The sequence below is a fragment of the Cnephaeus nilssonii genome (genome assembly GCF_951640355.1).
Source record: "Cnephaeus nilssonii genome assembly, chromosome: 20".
NCBI classification, from domain to species: domain Eukaryota; kingdom Metazoa; phylum Chordata; class Mammalia; order Chiroptera; family Vespertilionidae; genus Cnephaeus; species Cnephaeus nilssonii.
The window spans coordinates 37723988-37746681 of NC_137091.1; the positions used below are offsets into that span (position 1 = coordinate 37723988).

At 52.2% G+C, this 22694-nt stretch overlaps 2 protein-coding genes across 4 annotated transcripts in view; both read left to right on the forward strand.

Annotated features, from left to right (window-relative positions):
- SUPT5H (SPT5 homolog, DSIF elongation factor subunit) overlaps positions 1–12181 on the forward strand; it is a 31857-nt gene extending 19676 nt beyond the window's left edge. For all 3 annotated transcript variants that reach the window (XM_079799439.1, XM_079799438.1, XM_079799440.1), the window contains 18 exons: positions 36–106; positions 1712–1817; positions 2042–2135; positions 2226–2362; positions 2824–2979; positions 3086–3232; positions 4064–4210; positions 4295–4420; positions 7705–7789; positions 8100–8219; positions 8305–8407; positions 8494–8621; positions 8715–8820; positions 9235–9393; positions 9503–9671; positions 9789–9992; positions 11583–11678; positions 11760–12181. In XM_079799439.1, the coding sequence (XP_079655565.1) occupies positions 36–106; positions 1712–1817; positions 2042–2135; positions 2226–2362; positions 2824–2979; positions 3086–3232; positions 4064–4210; positions 4295–4420; positions 7705–7789; positions 8100–8219; positions 8305–8407; positions 8494–8621; positions 8715–8820; positions 9235–9393; positions 9503–9671; positions 9789–9992; positions 11583–11678; positions 11760–11903 (2298 nt within the window). In that variant the 3' untranslated portion in view covers positions 11904–12181. The remainder of the gene's footprint in view (positions 1–35; positions 107–1711; positions 1818–2041; positions 2136–2225; positions 2363–2823; positions 2980–3085; positions 3233–4063; positions 4211–4294; positions 4421–7704; positions 7790–8099; positions 8220–8304; positions 8408–8493; positions 8622–8714; positions 8821–9234; positions 9394–9502; positions 9672–9788; positions 9993–11582; positions 11679–11759) is intronic.
- Positions 12182–14890: 2709 nt separating this feature from the next.
- Positions 14891–22694, forward strand: TIMM50 (translocase of inner mitochondrial membrane 50). The gene is made up of 11 exons (XM_079800204.1): positions 14891–15028; positions 16177–16333; positions 16934–16965; positions 17196–17217; positions 18748–18806; positions 18898–19017; positions 19330–19434; positions 19538–19636; positions 20748–20904; positions 21216–21322; positions 22465–22694. The coding sequence occupies exons 1-11, from the start codon at positions 14921–14923 to the stop codon at positions 22564–22566; spliced, it is 1068 nt and encodes a 355-aa protein (XP_079656330.1). The 5' UTR covers positions 14891–14920; the 3' UTR covers positions 22567–22694.

The window sequence follows — 22694 nt, forward strand, 5'->3', positions numbered from 1 at the left end:
CTCACCTTCCCACCCATGCCCCTTTTCTTCCACAGAAAGACTGGATTGCTAAAAGGAAGAAGTTTAAACGGCCTCCACAGAGGCTGTTTGACGCTGAGAAGATTAGGTGAGTGTCCTTGGGGACTGTCTGGATTGGGTTCCCAGAGCTGTGGTGCAGAATGTGCCTTCGCAGTTTCCCTCACAGGGATGGACCCCTGACAGGTTCAGTTTGGGAGTGGTTAGCTGTGAGTATAGCCTCAGCCAAGTCACTTAGCATCCTCATGCCTCAGTTTCCTCTGCTTACAAACATTAATAATAACAACCCCTGCTTCCTTGGATTGTAGGGAGAATTGAATGAATTAATATGCATGTGTGCACAGAGTATCACTTTGCATGTAGTAAGCATGTTTAATGGTATCATATATTGAAATGGGATTTATCGACACGCCAGGTTTTATGAAGTCTCTCTCCCTGATACCCTGATGCCCATGCAAACAAGATGAGGGTATAGAGCCCCTACCCCTCAGGGTGTCTTCCTCCCCTCCCCTCCCCAGCTGGATGGAACTCAGAGCAGCTCAGGGATTCCAGCATTCCAGATCCAGCAGGATTTCCAACAGGAAGGGCAGGAGAGGAGGATATGGAGAAACAAGAGCTGCCAGTGACACTTTCCCTCTGGTCTTGTTCTGGAACCCCTTGTGAGTCAGGCAGACAGTTTTTCATCATCTACATATTAGAATGTGCCTTTTGATCTGGATCCCAGGACCTGGCTGATACCTCCCATGACTGAATTTGACCCATTTACACCACTGGTCTCCACCCGACTGAACCTTCCTTTACTGTGTAGGCGAGAGCAAACCAGAGTGACCCCTCCTGCCCCCCAGCGAGCTGAGGCAACAGTGCCCTGACATAGCCAGCAGAGCATGCTTGTCCCTCTCCCAAATGCACCATGTGAATGAGCAGATGTTTGAGTGAATGGCAGGAGGAGCTCAGCCTGCTCTTCCTTACATTTCCCATTTGGGGCATGGGAGAGGCTTTCCCTCTCCACTCCAGAAGCATGGAACAGGAACTAAATGTCTCTCCCACCCCACATGCAGGGCCAGTAGAATTAAGGAACAGGCTTCGCTGTCCCTCCCCTGCATTTGAATCCTGTCTCAGGCTCACGGCTGGGCCATGTGGTAGGCCTCTCCGAGCCTCATTTCCTCATTTCCCTGGAAAATGAAGAGCATATTACTGATGTCACAGGCTTTGGGGAGGAGTCAGTGAGGTAGTGTGTGTCCAGGCCAGGCACGGGCTCAGTGCTCCATGAATGTTAACTCTGAAATTTTGTCCAACTGGTATTTACTGTGTGTCTGTGATGTGCAGACACTTAGAGGGGAAAAAGAGGAGTCCCTGCCCCTCTGGAGCTGCCATTCTGGTTAGGAAGATTAATCACACAGTAGTTCATCAGTGCATGATGCGCTGTGGTGACAGACAAAGCAGGGAAGGGGCAGTGGAGTGCAGGAAGGTGGGGGCTGTGTGGCGGCCCCTCTCTGTGAGAGATCACTCCAAGAGGGTATGTGTTGGGATGGCCTGGGATGGTCATCCTGAAGTCTTCCCTTGCCAGTGGAGGAGACAGTACAGCAGATTCTCTCTTTTTCTTAACCTTTATTGTTGAAAGTATTACATATTCCCCTTTTAGCAGATTCTCTTCTTAACCTTCCCTTCCAATCTTCTCTCCCTCACAAAATCCCAGGTCCCTGGGGGGTGATGTTGCCTCTGATGGTGACTTCCTCATCTTCGAGGGGAACCGTTACAGCCGGAAGGGCTTTCTGTTTAAGAGCTTCGCCATGTCTGCTGTGGTGAGGGTCCCAAAGAGGGTCGTGCTAATGGCAGTGGGGAGTGGGGTGGCCAAGCTTTCCCTCCTGCAGCCCAGGCCCTGGAGCAGTGGGTTATCTAGGTCTTTCAAGGTAACCCTCAAGTCAGGAGTGTCTCTAGGGGAATAATTCTCACTGTCTTTAGCCCACTCAGCTGGTCTGTGACACTGGCTTACATCCTCTTCTTCCCCTTGTCTCTTGGGGCTCAGATCACAGAGGGTGTGAAGCCCACACTCTCTGAGCTGGAGAAGTTTGAGGACCAGCCGGAGGGCATTGACCTGGAGGTGGTGACTGAGAGCACAGGTATTTGCTTTTGTCTGTAACTTAGGCCACGGAGGAACAGGTGGCTCATGGCAGGCAGCCCCCATGTCAGCCCCATGTCTGCCCCTGCAGGGAAGGAAAGGGAGCACAACTTCCAGCCTGGGGACAATGTGGAGGTATGTGAGGGTGAGCTCATCAACCTGCAGGGCAAGATTCTCAGTGTGGACGGCAACAAGATCACCATCATGCCCAAGCATGAGGACCTCAAGGTGGGTATCCTACTGTCCACATGTATATACTGGGATGAGGGCATGACATTGTAACCATGAGTAATGTAAGGTGGGTGCTGGGTTTAGTTTGCATAGGAGTGTGTGTGTGTGTGTGTGTGTGTGTGTGTGTGTGTCTGTGAGTCCGAGGGCTTGTCTAGGCTAGCATGGTGTGTCTAGGGTGAGGCTGTCTCCAGGTGGGTCTGAGATAGTGTTGAGTCTGGTGTCATGTCTGGGGACAGGTTGGCTCCGTGGGATAAAGGGTTGTCTAGGCTGATATCCTATCTGAGTTCAACTGTCTGGGGCGATCTGAGGGTTGTCCCGGTGGCCTAGGTAGTCTGGTGTGAGCCTGGAGTAGGTCTTGGCTAGGGTCTTTTCGAGAACTTGAATGGATACTGAGGATGGGTGGGGCAGGTGGTTTGTGGTGCCTTTACCTGCTCATTGTCCCCACACCCAATCCCCAGGACATGCTAGAGTTCCCGGCCCAGGAACTTAGGAAATACTTCAAGATGGGGGATCATGTGAAGGTGATTGCTGGCCGATTCGAGGGTGACACAGGCCTCATTGTGCGAGTGGAGGAGAACTTTGTCATCCTCTTCTCCGACCTCACCATGCATGAGGTAGGTCAGAAGGGTGGGAGCTGGCTGGATGTGGTCCGAGGAGAAGACCCAGGCAAGGCAGGCCAGCCATTTGGGCCCTGCTTCACTCCTCTCCCTCTCTTGGCAGCTGAAAGTGCTCCCCCGGGACCTGCAGCTCTGCTCAGAGACGGCATCAGGTGTGGATGTTGGGGGCCAGCACGAATGGGGGGAGCTGGTGCAGCTGGACCCTCAGACCGTGGGTGTCATCGTGCGACTAGAGCGGGAGACCTTCCAGGTGTGTGTGCTGCACTCATTGGCAGGGCTTATTTTTAGGGGGCTTCCTCTCTTTCTCTTTTCATCCTGGGAGGTGGCAGAGTATGGCAGGTAAGAGCCCAGACTGCTGTGTGTGGCAGACCTGCCTCTGTCACCCGTAGCTGGCTTTGTGAGATTAGGCAAGTGGCAAGTCAGTTACCCTTTCTGTGTTTCAGCTTCCCACCTATAAAATGGAGATAGTGGCAGCATCTACTTAATTAGTTGTGAATGAATTTCTGAGGTCAGATATTCGGTGCTTGTTAAAGTAAGGGGTGTTGCAGGTACCCTCTTCCCCTTCACCCATCCTCATGGATGTGGGAGCCACACAGCATAGTGCTTAGAACCCTGCACTCTGGATTCACATCTCAGCTCTGTTACTTTGGTGCTGTGTTACCCTGGGCTGCTGACTTGCCCTCTCTTGGCCTGAGACACCCCCTGTGTAAGATGGGAATCATGACAGCATCCATCTCAGAGGGAAGCTTTGAAGCTTCAGTAAAATCTTATATGAATAATTTAGCATGGGGCCTGCCTGGTACAGAATGACAGGTAAACATTAGCTATTATGTTAGAATCTACTCCTCTGCCCATCTCTCCAGTTCCTGGTGTTCAATCAAGGGGGTGGAGTCTGATTGGGAACGTTTTGGTTGACCCAGTGCCTAGGGGCTGGCGCTCTGACATTTCGGTTGACCCAGAGCCAGGGAGCCTAGATGTCCTGCAGTCTCCCACAAGGAAGGATCATCCCACTTAAGGGAAGCCTTACTCCAGGTCACCATTTCCACTTTCACCCCTCAGTATCCCCCCTCTCCCTCCATAGGTGCTTAATATGTATGGGAAGGTGGTGACTGTCAGGCACCAGGCTGTGACTCGGAAGAAGGACAACCGATTTGCTGTGGCCCTGGACTCGGAACAAAACAACATCCATGTAAAAGACATCGTCAAGGTCATTGATGGCCCCCACTCAGTAAGTATGAGCTCCTGCCCATCAGCTGCGTCTGAAAGAGGAGGGGTGGGGCACAGCCATGAGTGACCGTTCTTTTTCCTCCAGGGCCGGGAGGGTGAGATTCGCCATCTCTTCCGCAGCTTTGCCTTCCTGCATTGCAAAAAACTGGTGGAGAACGGGGGCATGTTTGTCTGCAAGACACGTCACCTGGTGCTGGCTGGGGGCTCAAAGGTAAGGTGAGCATGGTGGCACCTTGTGTAATGGGTGCCTGGCTTGGCTCTCCAGCCTTCCCTGACCCCAGGAGAGACAAAGAATGGGCTTGGAGAGAATTAGAGGGGCAGATGTCAGTGTCAGGTCCTCAGCAAAGTGTGAAGAAAAAGGCTTATTGGGTGTCTGAGCTGTTGACTAAATCCTTCATTCATTTGGTTTTATTGAGCACCTGTTAAGTGCCAGACATGAGAAAAGTAGTGGATAAGAGGCAAACCTGTCCTCTCAGAGCTGTTACTTTGGAGGTGAACAGATAAGTACATACATGGCACAACGTGCAATGTGGGGTGATGACAAGCACTAGGAAGAGAAATAAAACAGGAAAAGGAGATAGAGAATGATGGGGGGAGGGGTGCTGCTTTATTTTTATTTTATTTTTTAATTTTATCTTCATTCTTATGTTCTAGAGATACACCTTTAAACATTTTTTTTTTGAGAGAGAGAAACATCAATTGGTTGTTCCACTTATTTATGCATTCATTAATATGTGTCCTGATCGAACCCGCAACCATGGTGTGTTGGGATGAAGCTCTAACCAACTGAGCTATCCCACCAAGGCTCAAAATATACCTCACTTTTAATTCTCCTAAGTAAATGTGATAATTTTGTGTTTTGCCTGCTGCCTTAACAGGGAAGTTTTTTTTTTAAATATAATCATTTTATTTATTATTGTGTTTTTAAAAAATGTTTTTATTGATTCAGAGAGGAAGGGAGAGGGAGAGAGATATAGAAACATCAATGATGAGAGAGCATCATTGATTGGCATCCTCATGTATGACCCCCACAGGGCATGTGCCCTGACCAGGAATCAAACCATGACCTCCTGGTTCATAGGTCAGTGCTCAACCACTGAACGACACAGGGCCAGGCTTAATTCTGTGTTTTGAAGAAGGATTGGTTCAGAAAGGGAGAGGGGACAGATCTGCTGGTTTATACTTTTCATTAATCTGGTCAGTGATACTATTCATTCACCTAATGGGAGGCTCTTAGGATTTCGTTGAATAAGAGGTATATCTAAATATCTCTTGTTTTAAGATGATCAAACATAGACATATTCAAATATAAGTATTTGATTTTGTTCCACAGTCTATATAGTTGCTATTTGTGACTGCTATAGAACATTCCTCTTACTACAATAGTCTTTACTCTGGGTGTGTGGCTGCGGTTACAGTATGAGTTTTGATGGTGCTATTGATAATGCCTGCTTCATTTCCTTTGACTCCATTACTCTAATTTGCTTTCTTTCTTTAAGTGAATTTTATCCTGGGTCAATATAATAATATACATTTAGAATACTATTTTGTTTACGAATGTTGTAAAGTGATCCAAAATAGTTTTGGGGCAACATAATACCTATTTTATTTTATTTTATTTTTATATATTTTATTGACTTTTCACAGAGAGAAAGGGAGAGGGATAGAGAGCTAGAAACATCGATGAGAGAGATACATCGACCAGCTGCCTCCTGCACACCCCCCACCGGGGATGTGCCCGCAACCAGTGTACATGCCCTTGACCGGAATCGAACCTGGGACCTTTCAGTCCGCAGACCGACGCTCTATCCACTGAGCCAAACCGGTTTCGGCCATAATACCTATTTTAAATTTAAGAAAATCTGGTTACCAAAACTAGTTATCTAAAAGTAGTTCATCTTTGCCCTGCTGGTATGACTCAGTGGTTGAACATCGACCTATGAACCAGGAGGTCATGGTTCAGATTCCCAGTCAGGGCATATGCCTGGGTTGTGGCTGTGGGCTTGATCACCAATAGGGTCCGTGCAGGAGGCAGCCAATCAATGATTCTCTTCATTAATATTTCTTTCTCTCCCTCCCTCCCTCCCTCTCTCCCTGTTCCTTCCTCTCTGAAATAAATAAAATTTAAAAAACAAACAAAAAACCTTAAGAAAAAACAAAAGTAGTTCAACTTTGTTGTAGTTGTCCTTGTCAATGGAACAGAGCATCCTTCCTTAGCAGAGAGTTAGCATATATGCTGTATAGGTTAACTTGCATATTTTCTGCTAGAGCTGTGTATATGCTGCCCCTGTGGGAGGTAGGAAGGATGGGAAGGTGAACTACAAAGGAGAGGACTCTCTCTGCCAGAGGTGTGGTTATTTTTTATTTATTTTAAAAAATATATTTTATTGATTTCAGAGAGGGAGGGAGAGGGATAGAGAGATAGAAACATCAATGATGATAGAGAATCATTGATTGGCTGCCTCCTGCATGCCCCCCACTGGGGATTGAGCATGCAACCTGGGCATGTGCCCTTGACCGGAATAGAACTTGGGACCTTTCAGTCCATAGGCCGACGCTCTAGCCACTGAGCCAAACTGGCTAGGGCGAGGTGTGTATATTTTAAAAGTAATACAAAATTGCATGATGGAATTTGAAGTTTAAGTTTATTCTGCTGCTCTAATCCATTAACAGATGAAAAATGGTTCTGATTTTTTAAAAGCCCGTAAGTTTTAAAGGCGAAATATTACTGGTAACATGGACATTAATAACATTGTTAACATGATATATTTCATTTTCATCTTACATTACTTTCTTTGTGTTTGTGAGAAACCCAAAGGAAGTTTATGGGCATTAAAGAGAAAAATGTCTAATAGACATTTATAATGAAAGTTTTCCTAGCTTTTTCCTTCGTGTTTTTGTTTTGTTTTGTTTTAACTACTATGGTCTATTAAGGATAATGATAGGAGATAGAGAATGATGGGGGCTGCTGCTTTAGATAGAGGAGGTTAAGGAAAGGCCTTAGGTGATATTTGAGCAGAACCTGAATATACGGTATGTATGGAGAGCCACAAGAATATCTCAGGGACACAGCAAATGCAAAGGCCCTGAGGTGGTATTTGCAGGAAGGTTCTGTAGAACCAGGTATCAGAAAGAAAATCAGGCCTGGGATCTGGGTAGCTGGGACTAGGAGGTGGTTTCCTTAAGGCCCTGCAAATGGGATGATGAAGTCCATGGCTTGCAGTTTTTGTGTCACTAGGGATTTAAATTCCTGATGACCACATTTCAGTTCCACTCCTCGACTAGGGCCTCTTGATTAACAGGCCCACGATGGCACAGGAGTGCTGGCAGTTTCCCCAAAGGGAAATTGAGGTATTGTCACCAGGAGGAGGTGGGGATGGTGGCCGGAAGGTTCAAGTAGGAACTGTTCTCAAATGCAGGCAAGCAGTTTGGCAAGGGGGCTGGGCTCAGTCACCCAGACCCTGCCTGTCAGTTCACTTCTTGTTCCTCCTTTAGCCACGAGATGTGACCAACTTCACCTTGGGTGGCTTTGCCCCAATGAGTCCCCGGATCAGCAGCCCCATGCACCCCAGTGCTGGAGGTGAGGGGGAGTCAGGATGGGGCTGTGTCTGGGGATTGGGGAGGGAGGTTCAGCCCACAGTCACTGAGTGCCTACTCTGGGCTGGCTCAGCCAGATGGGGCTCACAGCCTACTGGAGACCAGGCCCCACCCCAAAGTGACAGCCCAAGGTGGTCAGGGCTGTGATCGGAACCCCAGAGAAGGCTTCTAACCCAGCAGGGGAGGAGGAGAGTCAAACTGGTGAAGAGAGGGTTTGTGGGTACCCTAGCTGGGCACAGAATGTGAGGGGAGGGCATGGCCCTGGGACTGGTGATGTTCTTTTCCCTCCTCAGGTCAGCGTGGTGGCTTTGGTAGCCCAGGTGGCAGCAGTGGTGGCATGAGCAGGGGTCGGGGGCGAAGAGACAATGAGCTCATCGGCCAGACTGTGCGCATCTCCCAGGGGCCCTATAAAGGTGATCTTTGAAGGCCATGTGGAGGCCTGGGGAGGGGGCATGGTGAAGGAGAGCCCACCCAGTCTGACCTCCTACTCTCCACCAGGCTACATTGGTGTGGTGAAGGATGCCACGGAGTCTACGGCCCGAGTGGAGCTGCATTCTACCTGCCAGACCATCTCTGTAGACCGTCAGCGGCTCACCACAGTGTACGGGCTGGGCCAGGGCAGGGCTGGGAGTGGGTTATCAGGTGGTGAGAAGGCCCACTCACCCCACTAGTTGTCTCTGTCCACAGGGGCTCACGGCGCCCGGGTGGCATGAACTCAACCTATGGGCGGACACCCATGTATGGCTCCCAGACACCCATGTATGGTTCTGGCTCCCGCACACCCATGTATGGCTCTCAGACACCTCTTCAGGATGGTGAGTGCTCCCCAGGGGACAGGGAGGAGGCGTGATGAAGGGGAACTGGAGATAGGACAGAGCTGAAGGACACATACATCTCTCCTGTTACAGGCAGCCGCACCCCGCATTACGGCTCGCAGACACCCCTGCATGATGGCAGCCGTACTCCTGCCCAGAGTGGGGCCTGGGATCCCAACAACCCTAACACGCCATCACGGTGAGGACCAGTTGCTGAGGGCACAAGGTTTTCTGAGCTACTGGGAGTGTGTGCCACGTGTGACTTATGCTGGGTGTCTGGGAGGAGAGGCTCACCCTGAATTCTCAGCTTCCAGCCCTGGCTGGTCTGTGAAGGAGTAGGCATGGTGGGGCAAAATAATCTTTCCGACTCAGTAGCACACTGGTTAAAACCTGGGTTTGGAGACAGTGTGTGTGACTTTGGTCATGTGACAGGTTGTGTGACTCTGGGCAGCCTAATCTCTGACTCTTGTCTCCTCGGCTGTGAAATGGAAGCTTCCAGATGAGGCTGTTGTAAGGGTGAAGTTGCCTCAGTTTGTCTGGTTACAGTGGTGTTCTGGAAGCATTTGCTACATTGTTATGATCACCATTTTAAACAGACTTCTTTCTCCAACAGGGCTGAGGAAGAATATGAGTACGCCTTCGACGACGAGCCCACTCCATCCCCGCAGGCCTACGGGGGTACCCCCAATCCCCAAACACCTGGCTACCCAGACCCCTCATCTCCGCAGGTTAACCCGCAGTACAACCCACAGACACCAGGGACACCAGCCATGTGAGTCCACTGGGGTAGCCCTAATTAACTCTGCCCAAACTCTCCCCAGTGCCACCACTTCCTCTTCCCTGCCCCCAACAAACGGCCCCTTCGCTCCTTGTCTCTGCAGGTACAACACAGACCAGTTTTCCCCCTATGCTGCCCCCTCTCCACAAGGCTCCTACCAGCCCAGCCCTAGTCCCCAGAGCTACCACCAGGTGGCACCAAGCCCAGCTGGCTACCAGAACACCCACTCTCCGGCCAGCTACCACCCTACACCCTCGCCCATGGCCTATCAGGTGCTGGTTAGCTGGCATGTCCCTTGAGGGTGGTGGCCTAGGGTGGGTGTCAGGCCTTTAAGGACAACCAGCTCAGATGACCTGTTCCCAACAGTACTGCCCCTCTTTCTCCTACAGGCCAGCCCCAGTCCGAGCCCTGTTGGCTACAGTCCGATGACACCTGGAGCGCCCTCCCCTGGTGGCTACAACCCACATACACCAGGCTCAGGCATTGAGCAGAACTCTAGTGATTGGGTAACCACTGACATCCAGGTGAAAGTGCGGGACACCTATCTGGATACGCAAGTGGTGGGGCAGACGGGGGTCATCCGCAGTGTCATGGTAAGTGGGGCCCAGGCTGGTGGGTAGGCAGGCATCCTCTCCTTTGGGTGTTCCATAAAGTCTGTTGTGTTCATCACTGGGGTTCCCGCTGCCTGGAATAATGACTGACACCCATGAGTATGGCTACTTTGTGAGACACTCTTCTGAGATCAGTTCAGTAACATGGACTGAATGCTGTTGAGCCAGGCTTCACCCACAGCACTAGGCACCCACAGCCCCTGGGTTCTCCCTGCTCCAGCACTACTGGCCTCTCCATTTTTTAGTCACCGAGTTCCCTCTACCCTCAGGACCTTTGCTCATCACTTTCTTCTGTGTAGAACTCTCTTCCTTTCATTCTTTGTCTAGTTAACTTCTCTTTATCTTCAGGAAAGCACCCAGGCTATTTCAGGTCTATATCGTATAGGTCCACATAATTCTTCCTCATGGACCTCTGCCTAAAAGCTTTAAGTTTGCCCTGGTGATTTTTTGATTACTAATCCTGTGCTTTATTCCTAAGTAGTCCCAGTTCTTAGTTGAAGAACTGGCACCTTGTTTGGCTCACCAGCAAATAGTGAATTAATTAAACATCAGAGACCAAGCAAGACAGCTCCAGGCTCTGCCCTCACAGATTTCACATTCTAGTGGGACATGTTACCAGACATGCCCCCGACACTGCCCGAGTGGCCAGAGCTGGAATAGGGGAAGCCCAGAGGGCAAGGGGAGCTATGCCAACTCAGAGAAGGCACCTTACCAACTTTGGAGGGGTCAGGGCGGGCTTCCTGGAGGAGACACCTGCACTGAGACCTGAAGAATAATAGGAGTCAGTGGCTGGAGAGGTGGTTCAGTGTGTTCCAGACAGAGAGGACTCAAAAGGCCTAGAGGTGAGGGAAAGCCTGGCACATTATGGGGAGTTGAAGTATGTTCATCATGTCTGGAACATAAAGAACCAAGCCACAGAAGTGACTGGGGCCAAGTCACATGTCAGCCTGGGGAATGTGGACTGTGTCCTGAGGACATGGAGATCATGGAAGAATCTAAGCAGGGATCAGATATGTTTTTTGGGATTAATTCACTATGTTGCTCTATCAAGGTTATGGGTGGTGAGCCTGGGGACAAAGCTGGGGGAAGGTCAGGTTGCACTACAGGGCCTGCGGAAGGGGGCGGCGGGTAGGAGGAGAGGAGGGAAACACCCTCAGGAGGCTGAATGGACAGGCCTCAGAGCTGGAGGTTGTCAGTGAAGGAGCCAAGACAAGGTTCAGAGTCTGGCTGAGGACTGAGGGATGGTAGGGCCATCCCTGAGATAGGGCCCAGGAGGAGCAGGTGTGTGGAAAAATCTGAAGCCATTTTAGGATGAAGAGTTAAGTGCCTGAGAAGCAGTGTCCCTTTTGGCCTAAGGTGGCTTCATTCTGATGCTTCTCTTGCTGATCTGGTCACCCTGCCCCTACATACCAGACTCCAGGCCTTGGAACCTGGCCTAGCCTTGGCCTTTCCTGCCGTGTCACCTTGGAAAAGTGACTTCTTAGAATGAGCACTGAGCCCGAGTCCCTTGCGTGTGAGCATCAGTCCTATGTTGGGAGCGGGTCAGGCTAACCAGGTTGTCCCCACCCCCAGGGAGGCATGTGTTCTGTGTACCTGAAGGACAGTGAGAAGGTTGTCAGCATCTCCAGTGAGCACCTGGAGCCCATCACCCCCACCAAGAACAACAAGGTAAGGAGGGACATGGCTGTGAGCACTGGGCTTCGGGCACTGGGCTGCTGGCATGGACCTGACGCCATACCCGCTCTCCAGGTGAAGGTCATCCTGGGCGAGGATCGGGAAGCCACAGGAGTCCTGCTGAGCATTGATGGTGAGGATGGCATCGTCCACATGGACCTAGATGAACAGTTCAAGATCCTCAACCTCCGCTTCCTGGGGAAGCTCCTGGAGGCTTGAGGCCGGCCGGGCTGGTGAACTTTGACAGTCATCTGGCAAATAGAGGGTGTCCCTTCTTCCTTCCCTAGTCCTTGGTTCTGACATAGGATCCAGGTGTGGAGCAGACCTTAGCCTGGTTGTTCAGTATTTCCTTTTCTTTTCCTTTCAGGATTCCTATCTTTCTCCTTGATGTTTATGGGAATGAGTAGAGTCTGGGGGAGGGTCCCCATTTTCCTGTATCCCCCCTTCCTCAGCTTGCTTTTATGTTAGGGTCTTACAATAAAAAGCTGTCAAAAGTCTTGCGTGCGTATGTGTGTGCTAACGTAAAAACATTCAAACTTGTAAAGAATTTTTGTGAGTTTATTTGAGCCAAACCGTCAACAATTGCCGGGAAGCAGATCTCAACAGATTGGGATAATGCTCTGGAGAATGGCAGTTCTTCACCTTGTTTTATACATTGTAATCAAAGGAGATGTAAGTGGGTTATATGAAATCCATTGGTGATAGATTGGAGAGGCGGGAGAAAGCAAAGGGGCATGGGGAGAACCTTCGGGGATTGGATAAAAGGTAAAATGATTAAAAAAAAATGATAAGACACATACTTCTTTTATTTAGGTGGGTGCAGGATAGTTAACAGTTAATAATTGTATCTAATAAAAGAGTAATATGCAAATTGACCATCACTCCAACACAAGATGGCTGCCCCCATGTGGACACAAGATGGCCAGCAGGGGAGGGCAGTTAGGAGGGACCAGGCCTGCAAGGGAGGGCAGTTGGGGGCGATCAAGCCTGCAGGGGAGGGCAGTTAGGGGTGACCAGGCAGGCAGAGGAGGGAAGTTGGGGGTGACCAGGCCTGCAGGAAGGGCAGTTGGGGGCGACCAGGCTGGCAGGGGAGGGCAAAGACCTGCAGGGGAGGACAGTTGCGGGGGACCCAGGCCGGCAGGGGAGGGAAGTTGGGGGCAACCAGGCCTGCAGGGGAGGGCAGTTAGGGGCGACCAGATCTGCAGGGGAGGACAGTTGGGGGGGGACCAGACTTGCAGGGGAGGACAGTTGGGGGGGACCAGACCTGCAGGGGAGGACAGTTGGGAGGGGACCAGACCTGCAGGGGAGGACATTTGGCGGGGGGGACCCAGGCCTACAGGGGAGGGCGGTTGGGGGTGACCAGACCTGCAGGGGAGGGCAGTTGAGGGAGACCAGGCCTGCAGGGGAAGGCAGTTGGGGGGGTGACCAGGCCTGCAGGGGAGGGCAATTGGGGGCAACCAGGCTTGCAGGGGAGGACAGTTGGGGGGGACCCAGGCTGGCAGGGGAGGGAAGTGGGGACAACCAGGCCTGCAGGGCAGGGCAGTTAGGGGCGACCAGACCTGCAGGGGAGGACAGTTGGGGGGGACCCAGGCTGGCAGGGGAGGGAAGTGGGGACAACCAGGCCTGCAGGGCAGGGCAGTTAGGGGCGACCAGACCTGCAGGGGAGGGCAGTTGAGGGAGACCAGGCCTGCAGGGGAGGGCAGTTGTGGGGGGAGCAGGCCTGCAGGGGAGGGCAGTTGGGGGGTCCAGGTCTGCAGGGGACGGCAGTTAGGTGCATTCGGGCCAGCAGGGGAGGGCAGTTAGGGGCGACCAGGCTGGCAAGGGAGGGAAGTTAGGGGTGACAGGGCCAGCAGGGGAGGGCAGTTGGGGGTGACCAGCCCTGCAGGGGAGGACAGTTAAGGGTAACAAGGCCAGCAGGGGAGGACAGTTAGGGGTGACAAGGCCAGCAGGGGAGGGCAGTTAGGGGCAATCGGGCTGGCAGGGGAGCATTTAGGCATCGATCAGGCTGGCAGGGGAGTGGTTAGGGGGTGATCAGGCTGGCAGGTAGAAGCAGTTAGGGCAATCAGGCAGGCAAGCAGGGGAGCGGTTGGGAGCCAGCAGTCCTGGATTGTGAGAGGGATGTCCCAGATTGGAGAGGGTGCAGGCTGGGCTGAGGAACAGCCTCCCCACCCCGCCCCGTGCACAAATTTCGTGCACCGGGCCTCTAGTGTATTATAAAATATTTCAAAAAGATATACCAGGAACACCTGTGTCCCCACCACCCAGTTTAGGAAACAATATGTACCAAATAGCACCCACTTTAGCAGCACCCGCAGTCCATTCCCCCCCATAGGTATCCACAACCCTTAATTGCATTTGTCTTTTGTTTTGTTAATCCTCACCTGAGAATATTCTTCCATTGCTTTTCAGAGAGTGAGTGTGAGTGTGTGTGTGTGTGTTGGGGGGGGGGGGGGGCAGAAAGAGAAACATGATGTGAGAGACATGCATTGGTTGCCTCCATCAGGCTCCCGACCCTGTGGGGTGGCCTGACCAGGAATGGAACCCGCCACCCTTCTGTGCGCAGTCTGATGCTCTAACCATTGCGCCACATCGGCCAGGGCCCATTTGTCTTTTGGCTTGGTACTTTAACCACCATAGTATGTACCCCTAAAGGTTATATGGTCGTTTTACAAGTTTTTTAAAGTTCACATAAATACTATCCGACTTTCCCCCCCTCAAACTAATTTGAAGGAGATCCACTGTGGCTACCGGTGGCCACTAATCCGTTGATTTCCCACACTCCCGACAAGGCCCGACGCGGCCGCTGTTCCTCTGGCAGGTTCCCCTGAAATGTTTGGCCTACCCACCTGGGAGGAAGGGCGAGCGAGGGGTCTGAGAACAGGAGCGCAAACAGATGGCCTCCCCGTGAGGCAGCGAGCTTGTGAGGGCTGGCAGCCTGAGGGTGTCAGTGTGGGCTCAGCTTCACCTCTGGGCAGGTACTGCAGCCGGGGCGGGGGAGGGTCCCTTCGGCCCCAGCGGCGCGTGGAGCAGGCTGGCTCTCCATCCCTTCAGGCGCGCGGGGCCAGGCGGAAGGGCCGCTTCAGGCGAGCACGGCCGCAACTGGACGCCCGAAGCCTTTTGTCTCTCTCGGGCCGCCGTCCACCCGTCCCGCCCCTGCTTTCCCATTGGCCAGAGCCCCGCCCGGGACAAGAGGGAAGAGGGGCGAGTAGGCGGAGACCGCGTGACGTCAGCGCAAGATGGCGGCCCCGGCGGCGCTGGCCCTTCGCTGGCGGAGCGGACTCTCGCTCGGCGCGCGGGGCTTGTGCGCGAGGCTGGTGACGCTGCCCCCCCGGGCCTCGGGCCAGGTGAGCGTCCCGGGACGGTGGTGGGCTCCGGGTGCAAAGGCTCCTTCCTGGATTTCCGGGCGGGTCGCCGCTCCACGGTTCTGGGACGCTGCACCTCAGGGTGCTGAATGGAACGCCGCCCGCGTTTCGGCTTGTCCCAGCCTCCCCGGGGTGACCGACACCTGCTCCCCAGGGGTGGGGTGGGTGCTAGGGGCTCCAGGACATGCTCTGGACTCCACTTCCTTTGGGCACCACGTGGGTGCCGGGGAAGGAGGGTCACCTGTTCCTCAACTCTATGGCCGCTCAGGGAATAACTTGAGGGGAAGGGACTCGGGACGCTGGAATCGCTGCCTGGCCTTGGGGGTATTTTCCCCGCGGTAGTGATGGTGGTGAAGTAGATGTTCGGGCTTTTGACTCGACCTGCCTCCATGTTGACTGAGAACCAGCCTTTCTGACCTTCAGGTCCATCACTTCCGTGCCCTGTTCCCCAATCCCCAGACAAGCGATCGCAACCCCACACCCCCAGCTCCCCGTCCCGGCTCGCAACCTCTTCCCCTCAGTAACCTGGGCTCCAGTCATCAGGATGCCTTAACTCCCTGTTCTGTCCCCCTGTGTGCCCTCCATTGCTTTGCTCCTGGCATCCCCATGTTCAGCCAGGCTCCTGATCTCATTTCCCCGCCCTGCTTTTCTGGGCGCCAGGTTCTCCAGTCCTTTGCCTGCAGTATCCTGGGTACCAGGCCTGTCAACTCTTGAATCTCTCAGACAGTATTTTTTTTTAAATATGTATTTTATTGCTTTTTTACAGAGAGGAAGGGAGAGGGATAGAAAGTTAGAAACATCGATCAGCTGCCTCCTGCACACCTCCTACTGGGGATGTGCCCACAACTAAGGTACATGCCCTTGACCGGAATCGAACCCGGGGACCCTTCAGTCTGCAGGTCGATGCTCTATCCAGTGAGCCAAACCGGTCAGGGCTCAGACAGTATTTGTTGACCCCTCTGAGAGACCCAGTCAAACTGCTGGCTGCCCCTCCAGGGACACAATCCCATAGGCTATGTGGGTGTCTGCTTCCTGGCTCCGGACCTTGATTCTTATCTGACCAGGGTGTCGGAACCATCCTGACTATCTCTCTCTTCTCATTCGGCTAACCAACCCTTTCTCAATTGTAGGCCAAGGAGATGGGGAGCCGCCAAAGCACTAAGGCCCAGGCCCAGGGGTCCCAGCAGCAGCAGGGCGCAGAGGGTCCCAGCTATGCCAAAAAAGTCGCACTCTGGCTTGCTGGGCTGCTTGGGGCTGGTGGAACCGTGAGTGTCGTCTATATCTTCGGTGAGGGACATATTCCTGTCCTGCAGTTTTGTTCTGTTGGCTCTTTATTCTCCTGCAGAAGCTTCCCCTCTTTACCCATCATCCTTCCCTGGCCCCTCCTACAATAGGACAGTCAACTAGAACAGCAGTTGCCAACCAGTGGTCCGCGGACCACTGGTGGTCCATGAGGTCCGAAAGGTTGGCGACCGCTGAACTAGAACATCTACCTTGGAAAGTGGGAAATCTCCTTTCTTCTCTCTTCTATCCCCTGTGCTCAAGGTTCCACTGTTTCTAGTTGCTTTTGTATTAGTCTACAGGGAATAAGTTGGAAGAGGGGAAAATGGGGAAGGATAGGCCTGGATCAGCCTCCTACATTGCCTCTTTCCTCTGCACCCAAAACTCCAGCCCTCCACTAATCCCTTTATCACTCTGGCCCCATTCCCTCGTTTCTTAGAGACCCAGGCTTCCTGGCTATAAGCCCCTGCCTCTCAGTTTTAGGAGACCATGTTTCAAGCCCTCTTCCCTTACACCCAAGAATCCAGGCCCTCTGCTTTTTTTTCTCCCTCAAGACCCAAAAGATGGGGTCCCAGTTCCTCTGGTTCATTTCTGTCTTCCTTGCAGGAAACAACTCTGTGGATGAAACTGGTGCCAAGGTAAGGGGGAAAGATACCCAGAGGCCTTGCTAGGGGTCTCATCCTGTGGATGCCACACACCCCTACCCCCCTTTGGTCAGTTCAGGCTCATTTCTGGTCTGGAGTGAGTCTCTCCCTCCTGGGCACCTTTGCCTACTCCTTCCAGGGCCCTGGAGATGATTCCTTTTCTGGGTGTGATGGGGTTTTGCCTCTGCTATCTCAAACCCTCTGTTTTTCTCTCTACCTCATAGATTCCCGATGAATTCGACAATGGTGAGTAAACAAGCATAAAATCTATGGTCCTCTGACCCTCCATACTCTGCCATTTGTAGGGATGTTGCTCTGCCCATATGGTGCCCCTCCTCCTTCTACTGGGGGTAGGGGAGTCAGTAGCTGGATGACTTTTGGGGGAAGGGCATTACAAAGCCCCAGTCCCCTTCTCTGGCCCCTCAGCCCAGGAGCAGATGGTCAGGGACAGATGGGGGGAGGGGAGTCTGGGGTGGGAGTGCGTTGGGAGAAGGTGCTGTCTGTTGCCAGACACACATGGCTTCCTGTGCCTTAGATCTGAGCATATGCAGCCCCTAAGTCCCTCCACTTTATAACAGCCTCTTCTCCCCGCCCCAAGCCTCTACCCCATCGAGCTCCTCATTTCCAAAACAATGCCTCCTTCCTCCCTCCCCTTTTTAATTAGCTTTTGGTGGGGAGTTTCTGACCGATTAGACAGTAGAGAGTAGTTGTCAGGTTTGTTTGTTTTTAAAGAATATATCATTTTCATGGTTTTATTTTTTGTTTTTCTGTTTCTTTTTTCATAAAAAAAAATATATATGTATATATATATATATATATTTTTTTAATTTCTTTATTGATTAAGGTATCACATATTTGTCCTCATCCCCCCATTCCCATCCCACACCCCTCCCCACACATGCCCCCACCCCCCTGTTGTCCTTAACCACTGGTTAGGCTCATTTGCTTGCACACAAGTCCTTTGGTTGCCCTATTGATAGTTTGGATCAGATAATTCTTTGTTGTGGGGGAGTGTCCTGTGCATTGTATGATGTTTAGCAGCTTCCTGGGCCTCAACATACTAGATGCTAGTATCTTGACAATCAGAAATGTTTCCAGACATTGCCAAATTTCCTGGGGAGAGAGGGAGACAAAATTGCTCCTAGTTGAGAACCACTGGTTTAAAGTACACAAATGTGTGTATATGCCATCATTAAAAAAAAAGTTTTTATTAATTTCAGAGAGGAAGAGAGGGATAGAAACACCAACGATGAGAGAAAATCATCGATTGGCTGCCTCCTGCATGCACTACACTGGGGATCAAGCCTGCAACCCGGGCACGTGCCCCAACTGGGAATCGAACTGTGATCTCCTGATTCATGGGTCAGCGCTCAACCACTGGGCCACACCGGCCGGACTGTCCATCATTTTTTAACTAGACTCAGCATACTGGCTTAAAGCAGGCAGATCTGGAAGCCTAGTGTTTCCAAATGAACTAAATATAGTGGCCTCATGTCAGCAGAGTTATAGGTGGGCTTCAAGTGGGCAGATGTATAAACATTCTATTTTATACCTGGGGTGGTGTGTGAATGAAGTATTTGAGTTAAAATTGGGCAGGTGAATAAATATATTTGTTCCTGTCTGGTTGTTACATCATTGCCTTCTACCTTTGGACTTAGAAATGAGCTGGTTCAAAACGGGTAGACCTGTTTGTATCTGGTCCATAAGTAAAGCCATGGTTTGTCCAGAGGTTGAACAGTGCCTTATCGTGGAATCCCTTTGTGCCCGGTGTTCTAGATCCAATTCTGGTACAGCAGTTGCGCCGGACATACAAATATTTCAAAGATTATAGACAGGTGAGCAGGAGCCCTGGGCCCAGTCCCTATCCCTCCATTCCCCAGCCCCCTGCTCCTTGTCTGAATGCCCCATTCTGTCCCTGTACCACAGATGATCATCGAGCCCACTAGCCCCTGCCTTCTCCCAGACCCTCTGCGAGAGCCGTACTATCAGCCGCCCTACACGCTGGTCTTGGAGCTCACCGGCGTCCTCTTGCACCCTGAGTGGTCGGTGTGTCCTGGGGAAGGCAGCGAGTTGGGGACACTGGATAGACCTGGGTGGCTAGATGATGATGATGTGGTTAGGGGCATAGCCTGGAGCCAGTCTGGGATTTAGCCCAAGCTCCCCTGTGTGATCTTGGGGAGGAGGTGTCACTCTCATTGCCTCTTTCCTCAACTGTGATGCTCCCCACCATGAACCCCTCAAGCGCCATAAAGACAGGGAAGAGCAGGCTGGTTCTGGGAATCCCTCGGGCTGGGTCTTGGTTCTTTTGGGAACTCTGGGACCGCTGGGTCTCAGTGCTTTACTCTTCTCACTCCCCAGCTGGCCACTGGCTGGAGGTTTAAGAAGCGTCCAGGCATAGAGACCTTATTCCAACAGCTTGCCCCTTTGTATGAAATCGTCATCTTTACATCAGAGACTGGCATGGTGAGGCCCTGGGGAAGGGAGGGATGGTCTGTGTGGGGGAGGGGTGAGAGAGCTGCAGGGCCAGGGCTCAGCCTGACTTTGTTCTTCCTCCATTGTACTCCAGACTGCATTTCCACTCATCGACAGTGTGGACCCCCACGGCTTCATCTCCTACCGCCTCTTCCGGGATGCTACACGATACATGGATGGGCACCATGTTAAGGTGCCATGTCGGGGCCATGGGTCGATCTCTGGGATTGGGGGTTGGCACTTCATGAGGGAAAGAGGACCCAGGTCTGATCCTGTCCCCAGTCTGGACTGGGCCTCGGGGCCCTCTCCCTTCCCCAGAATCTGGCAATGGAAGTGGGGAAATGGGATCTTCCTAAAGAGGGCAAGGGGTAGGGAAAAGGAAGCTGTTTTTATTTCTCTGTGTCTGGAACTGAGTGTCTCTGGGACTGTGTAATTATAGTATCCTATCTGAGACCCTGTTGGGGTTTGTTTGACCTGGGGTCTGTTGTTGTCACCAGCAACGTACCCATGGAAACAGGAGTTCATGGGTCTGTGAATGGGTCTCTGTGAGTCTAGGTCCAAGTTCCCATATGTTTAGGTGTCTGTTGGCTTTCTCACTGTATGTTGGTGGATCTGTGTAGTTCTTCAAGGTTCAGAAGGATGTGAACTGTGATTGAGGGTTTGAAGGGTCTGTGTCTGGGTACCTGTCTTTGAGTGAGTCCCAGTGTAGCTATAGATCTGTCTGTGTTTCTTTTTGTTGTTGTTGTTGTTAATCCTCACCTAATTGATTTTTAGAGAGTGGGAGGAAGGGAGAGAGGCACAGAGAGAGAAACATTGATGGGAGAGAGACACATCGATTGGTTGCCTCCTGCACATGCCCCGACCAGGGCAAGGGATGGAGCCTGCAACCGAGGTACGTGCCCTTGACCAGAATTAAACCCGGGACTCTTCAGTCCGCAGGCTTATGCTCTATCCACTGAGCCACACCGGCTAGGGCAGTCTGCACTTTTTTATCTGGGTGAGAGGTTCACAAACTTTCAACTTGTCACAGTCACTTGGGGCAGTGGTTGAACACACAAGTGCTTGGCTTCCTCCCCAGGGAACCTCCAAATCAACCTGTCTGTGTACCAGGCCCTGGGTCCAGGAATCTGTGTACTGGCTCCCTGGGGAATTTGATGCCATCATCCCAGCTTGGTCTTTGGGAGGCTCCATCATGATGATCCCGGTGTACAATGGTGTGTGTGTGTGTCTGTCTCTCCCTTTGTGGGTTCTTTGTGGGAAGGGAAGGGGCATAGGCTTTAACCTGACTTATTCCCGACTTCTAGGACATTTCCTGTCTGAATCGGGACCCAGCCCGTGTGGTGGTTGTGGACTGCAAGAAGGAAGCCTTCCGCCTACAGCCCTACAATGGTGTCGCACTGCGGCCCTGGGACGGCAACTCTGATGACCGGGTCTTGTTGGACCTGTCTGCCTTCCTCAAGAGTGAGGCTGACCCCTGACCTGACTTCTGACCCTAGAGCCTTTGACCTTCAAGAGGAATTACAGTCACTTGATTTTTGGCTTGTTTTTCATGTAAAACTGGGTACTTGAGATGTGGAAGGTCCACAAGCATCTTGCAATCTTTAGAAGCTTAGCATGTTTGGGGTGCTCCTCAGGAATGTTTAGGGGAGCCCTTTTAAATTGTTGAAAAGTGTTCCAGGTAGCACTGATCCCCTAGTATTTGACCTTTATTCTTGTGGGTCTGCCTGCCTCTGGCCTTCAGCCTGGCTGACTCCTGCCTGCTGTGTCCCCAGCTATTGCATTGAATGGTGTGGAGGATGTCCGGACTGTGCTGGAACACTATGCCTTGGAGGATGACCCGCTGGAGGCTTTCAAACAGCGCCAGAGCCGGCTAGAGCAGGTGGGTGCTCCGATCCCAGCCCAGGTGGGGGACATCGCAGCAGCTATCCAGGGTCCTGAAGGTGGAGCCTGGAGCAGCCTGGCTCTGCTCTGGGCTTTGTGACCTTGAGCAGATAGATACCTTCTCTTCCACACCACCTGTCCTGTAGGGCTCTTGTAATGACGGGCAAATTGATTCTGCACCTGCTCTGAGAAAAGGAGGCAGAAAACACCAAGCATTTGAGATAGATCTGGGAGAGGAGTTGTCCTTGGTGGTCTTGAGCTGGTCTGGGGGCCCCAGTGTTTTGTGGACCATGGGTTGGATCAGGTCTGGAAAGAGGGATCCATGAACATTTGGCCCCAGGGTCTGGGGAATGAGTTCTGGTGGTCTATTGTGATCTTGGTGACTTGGAAGTAAGACTAAGTATGGATTGTCCTAGCCAGTCTCGTTCAGTGGATAGAGTGTCACCCTGCGGACTGAAGGGTCCTGGGTTCAATCCCTGTCAAAGGCACATGACCGGGGTGGCAGGCTCGATCCCCAGTAGGGGGTATGCAGGAGGCAGCCGATCAATGATTCTCTCTCATCACTGATGTTGCTATCTCTCTCTCCTTCCTTCCTCTCTGAAATCAATAAAAATACATATTTTTAAAAAGTATAGATGGAGTCTGGGAAAGAGATTCCCTGGGATCTAGAACTGAGGTTGATTAGATTCTGCATTGGGTCCTTGGAGTAGGGCCAGAATTCCTGGGAGATTTGAGCCTGGGATCCCCCACCATCCACACAGAAGTCATAGGCCTCCAGGCTGGGCAATGTGAGACCAGGGAACGGAACAGTGCAGTCTGGTAAAGGGTTTCGAGTCTCGCCAGCATCCATGCAGGGGTAAATAGGTTCCGCGTTGAGGAGAGGGGCCCCAGGGAGCTGGGGAAGGTGATCATGAGGATACTGGGATTTGAATCTGGGCTCCTATGACTCACAGCTGGCTCATGCCAGTGTCTGGTCTCGGTTCCTGGGGTCTGGGCTGTTTTGGGGGTTTGAGGGAAGGGGTCTGGGCTGGGCAGAGGTTTAAGAAAGGTGGCTTCTGGGCTGAGAACTGGGGACCTGGGATTCTGGGAGGAGGCTCTACTCATCCTGCTGACCCTCTCTCTCCTCTTTGCCTGCCCCAGGAAGAGCAGCAGCGCCTGGCCGAGCTCTCCAGATCCAGCAAGCAGACCCTCTTCTTCAGCTCTCTTACCAGCCGCCTGTGGCCTCGCTCCAAACAGCCCTGACCTCTGGGCCTCCTCAAACTTAGTGCCTGGGTCCTGGACCCCAGGCTGCAGTGCTCCCAGACCACGGCTTGGGCAGCCACATGTCCAATAAAGTCCATCCCAGACGCCATACTCCTGTGTCCAGAGAG

Bases quoted from the DNA above. Each gene is read 5' to 3' on its own strand.
- TIMM50 (XM_079800204.1), top strand. From the start codon at position 14,921: ATGGCGGCCCCGGCGGCGCTGGCCCTTCGCTGGCGGAGCGGACTCTCG. The intron at 16,334-16,933 runs GTGAGGGACATA...TCTTCCTTGCAG, and splicing joins GAGTGTCGTCTATATCTTCG to GAAACAACTCTGTGGATGAA. The intron at 19,018-19,329 runs GTGTGTCCTGGG...CTCACTCCCCAG, and splicing joins TCTTGCACCCTGAGTGGTCG to CTGGCCACTGGCTGGAGGTT.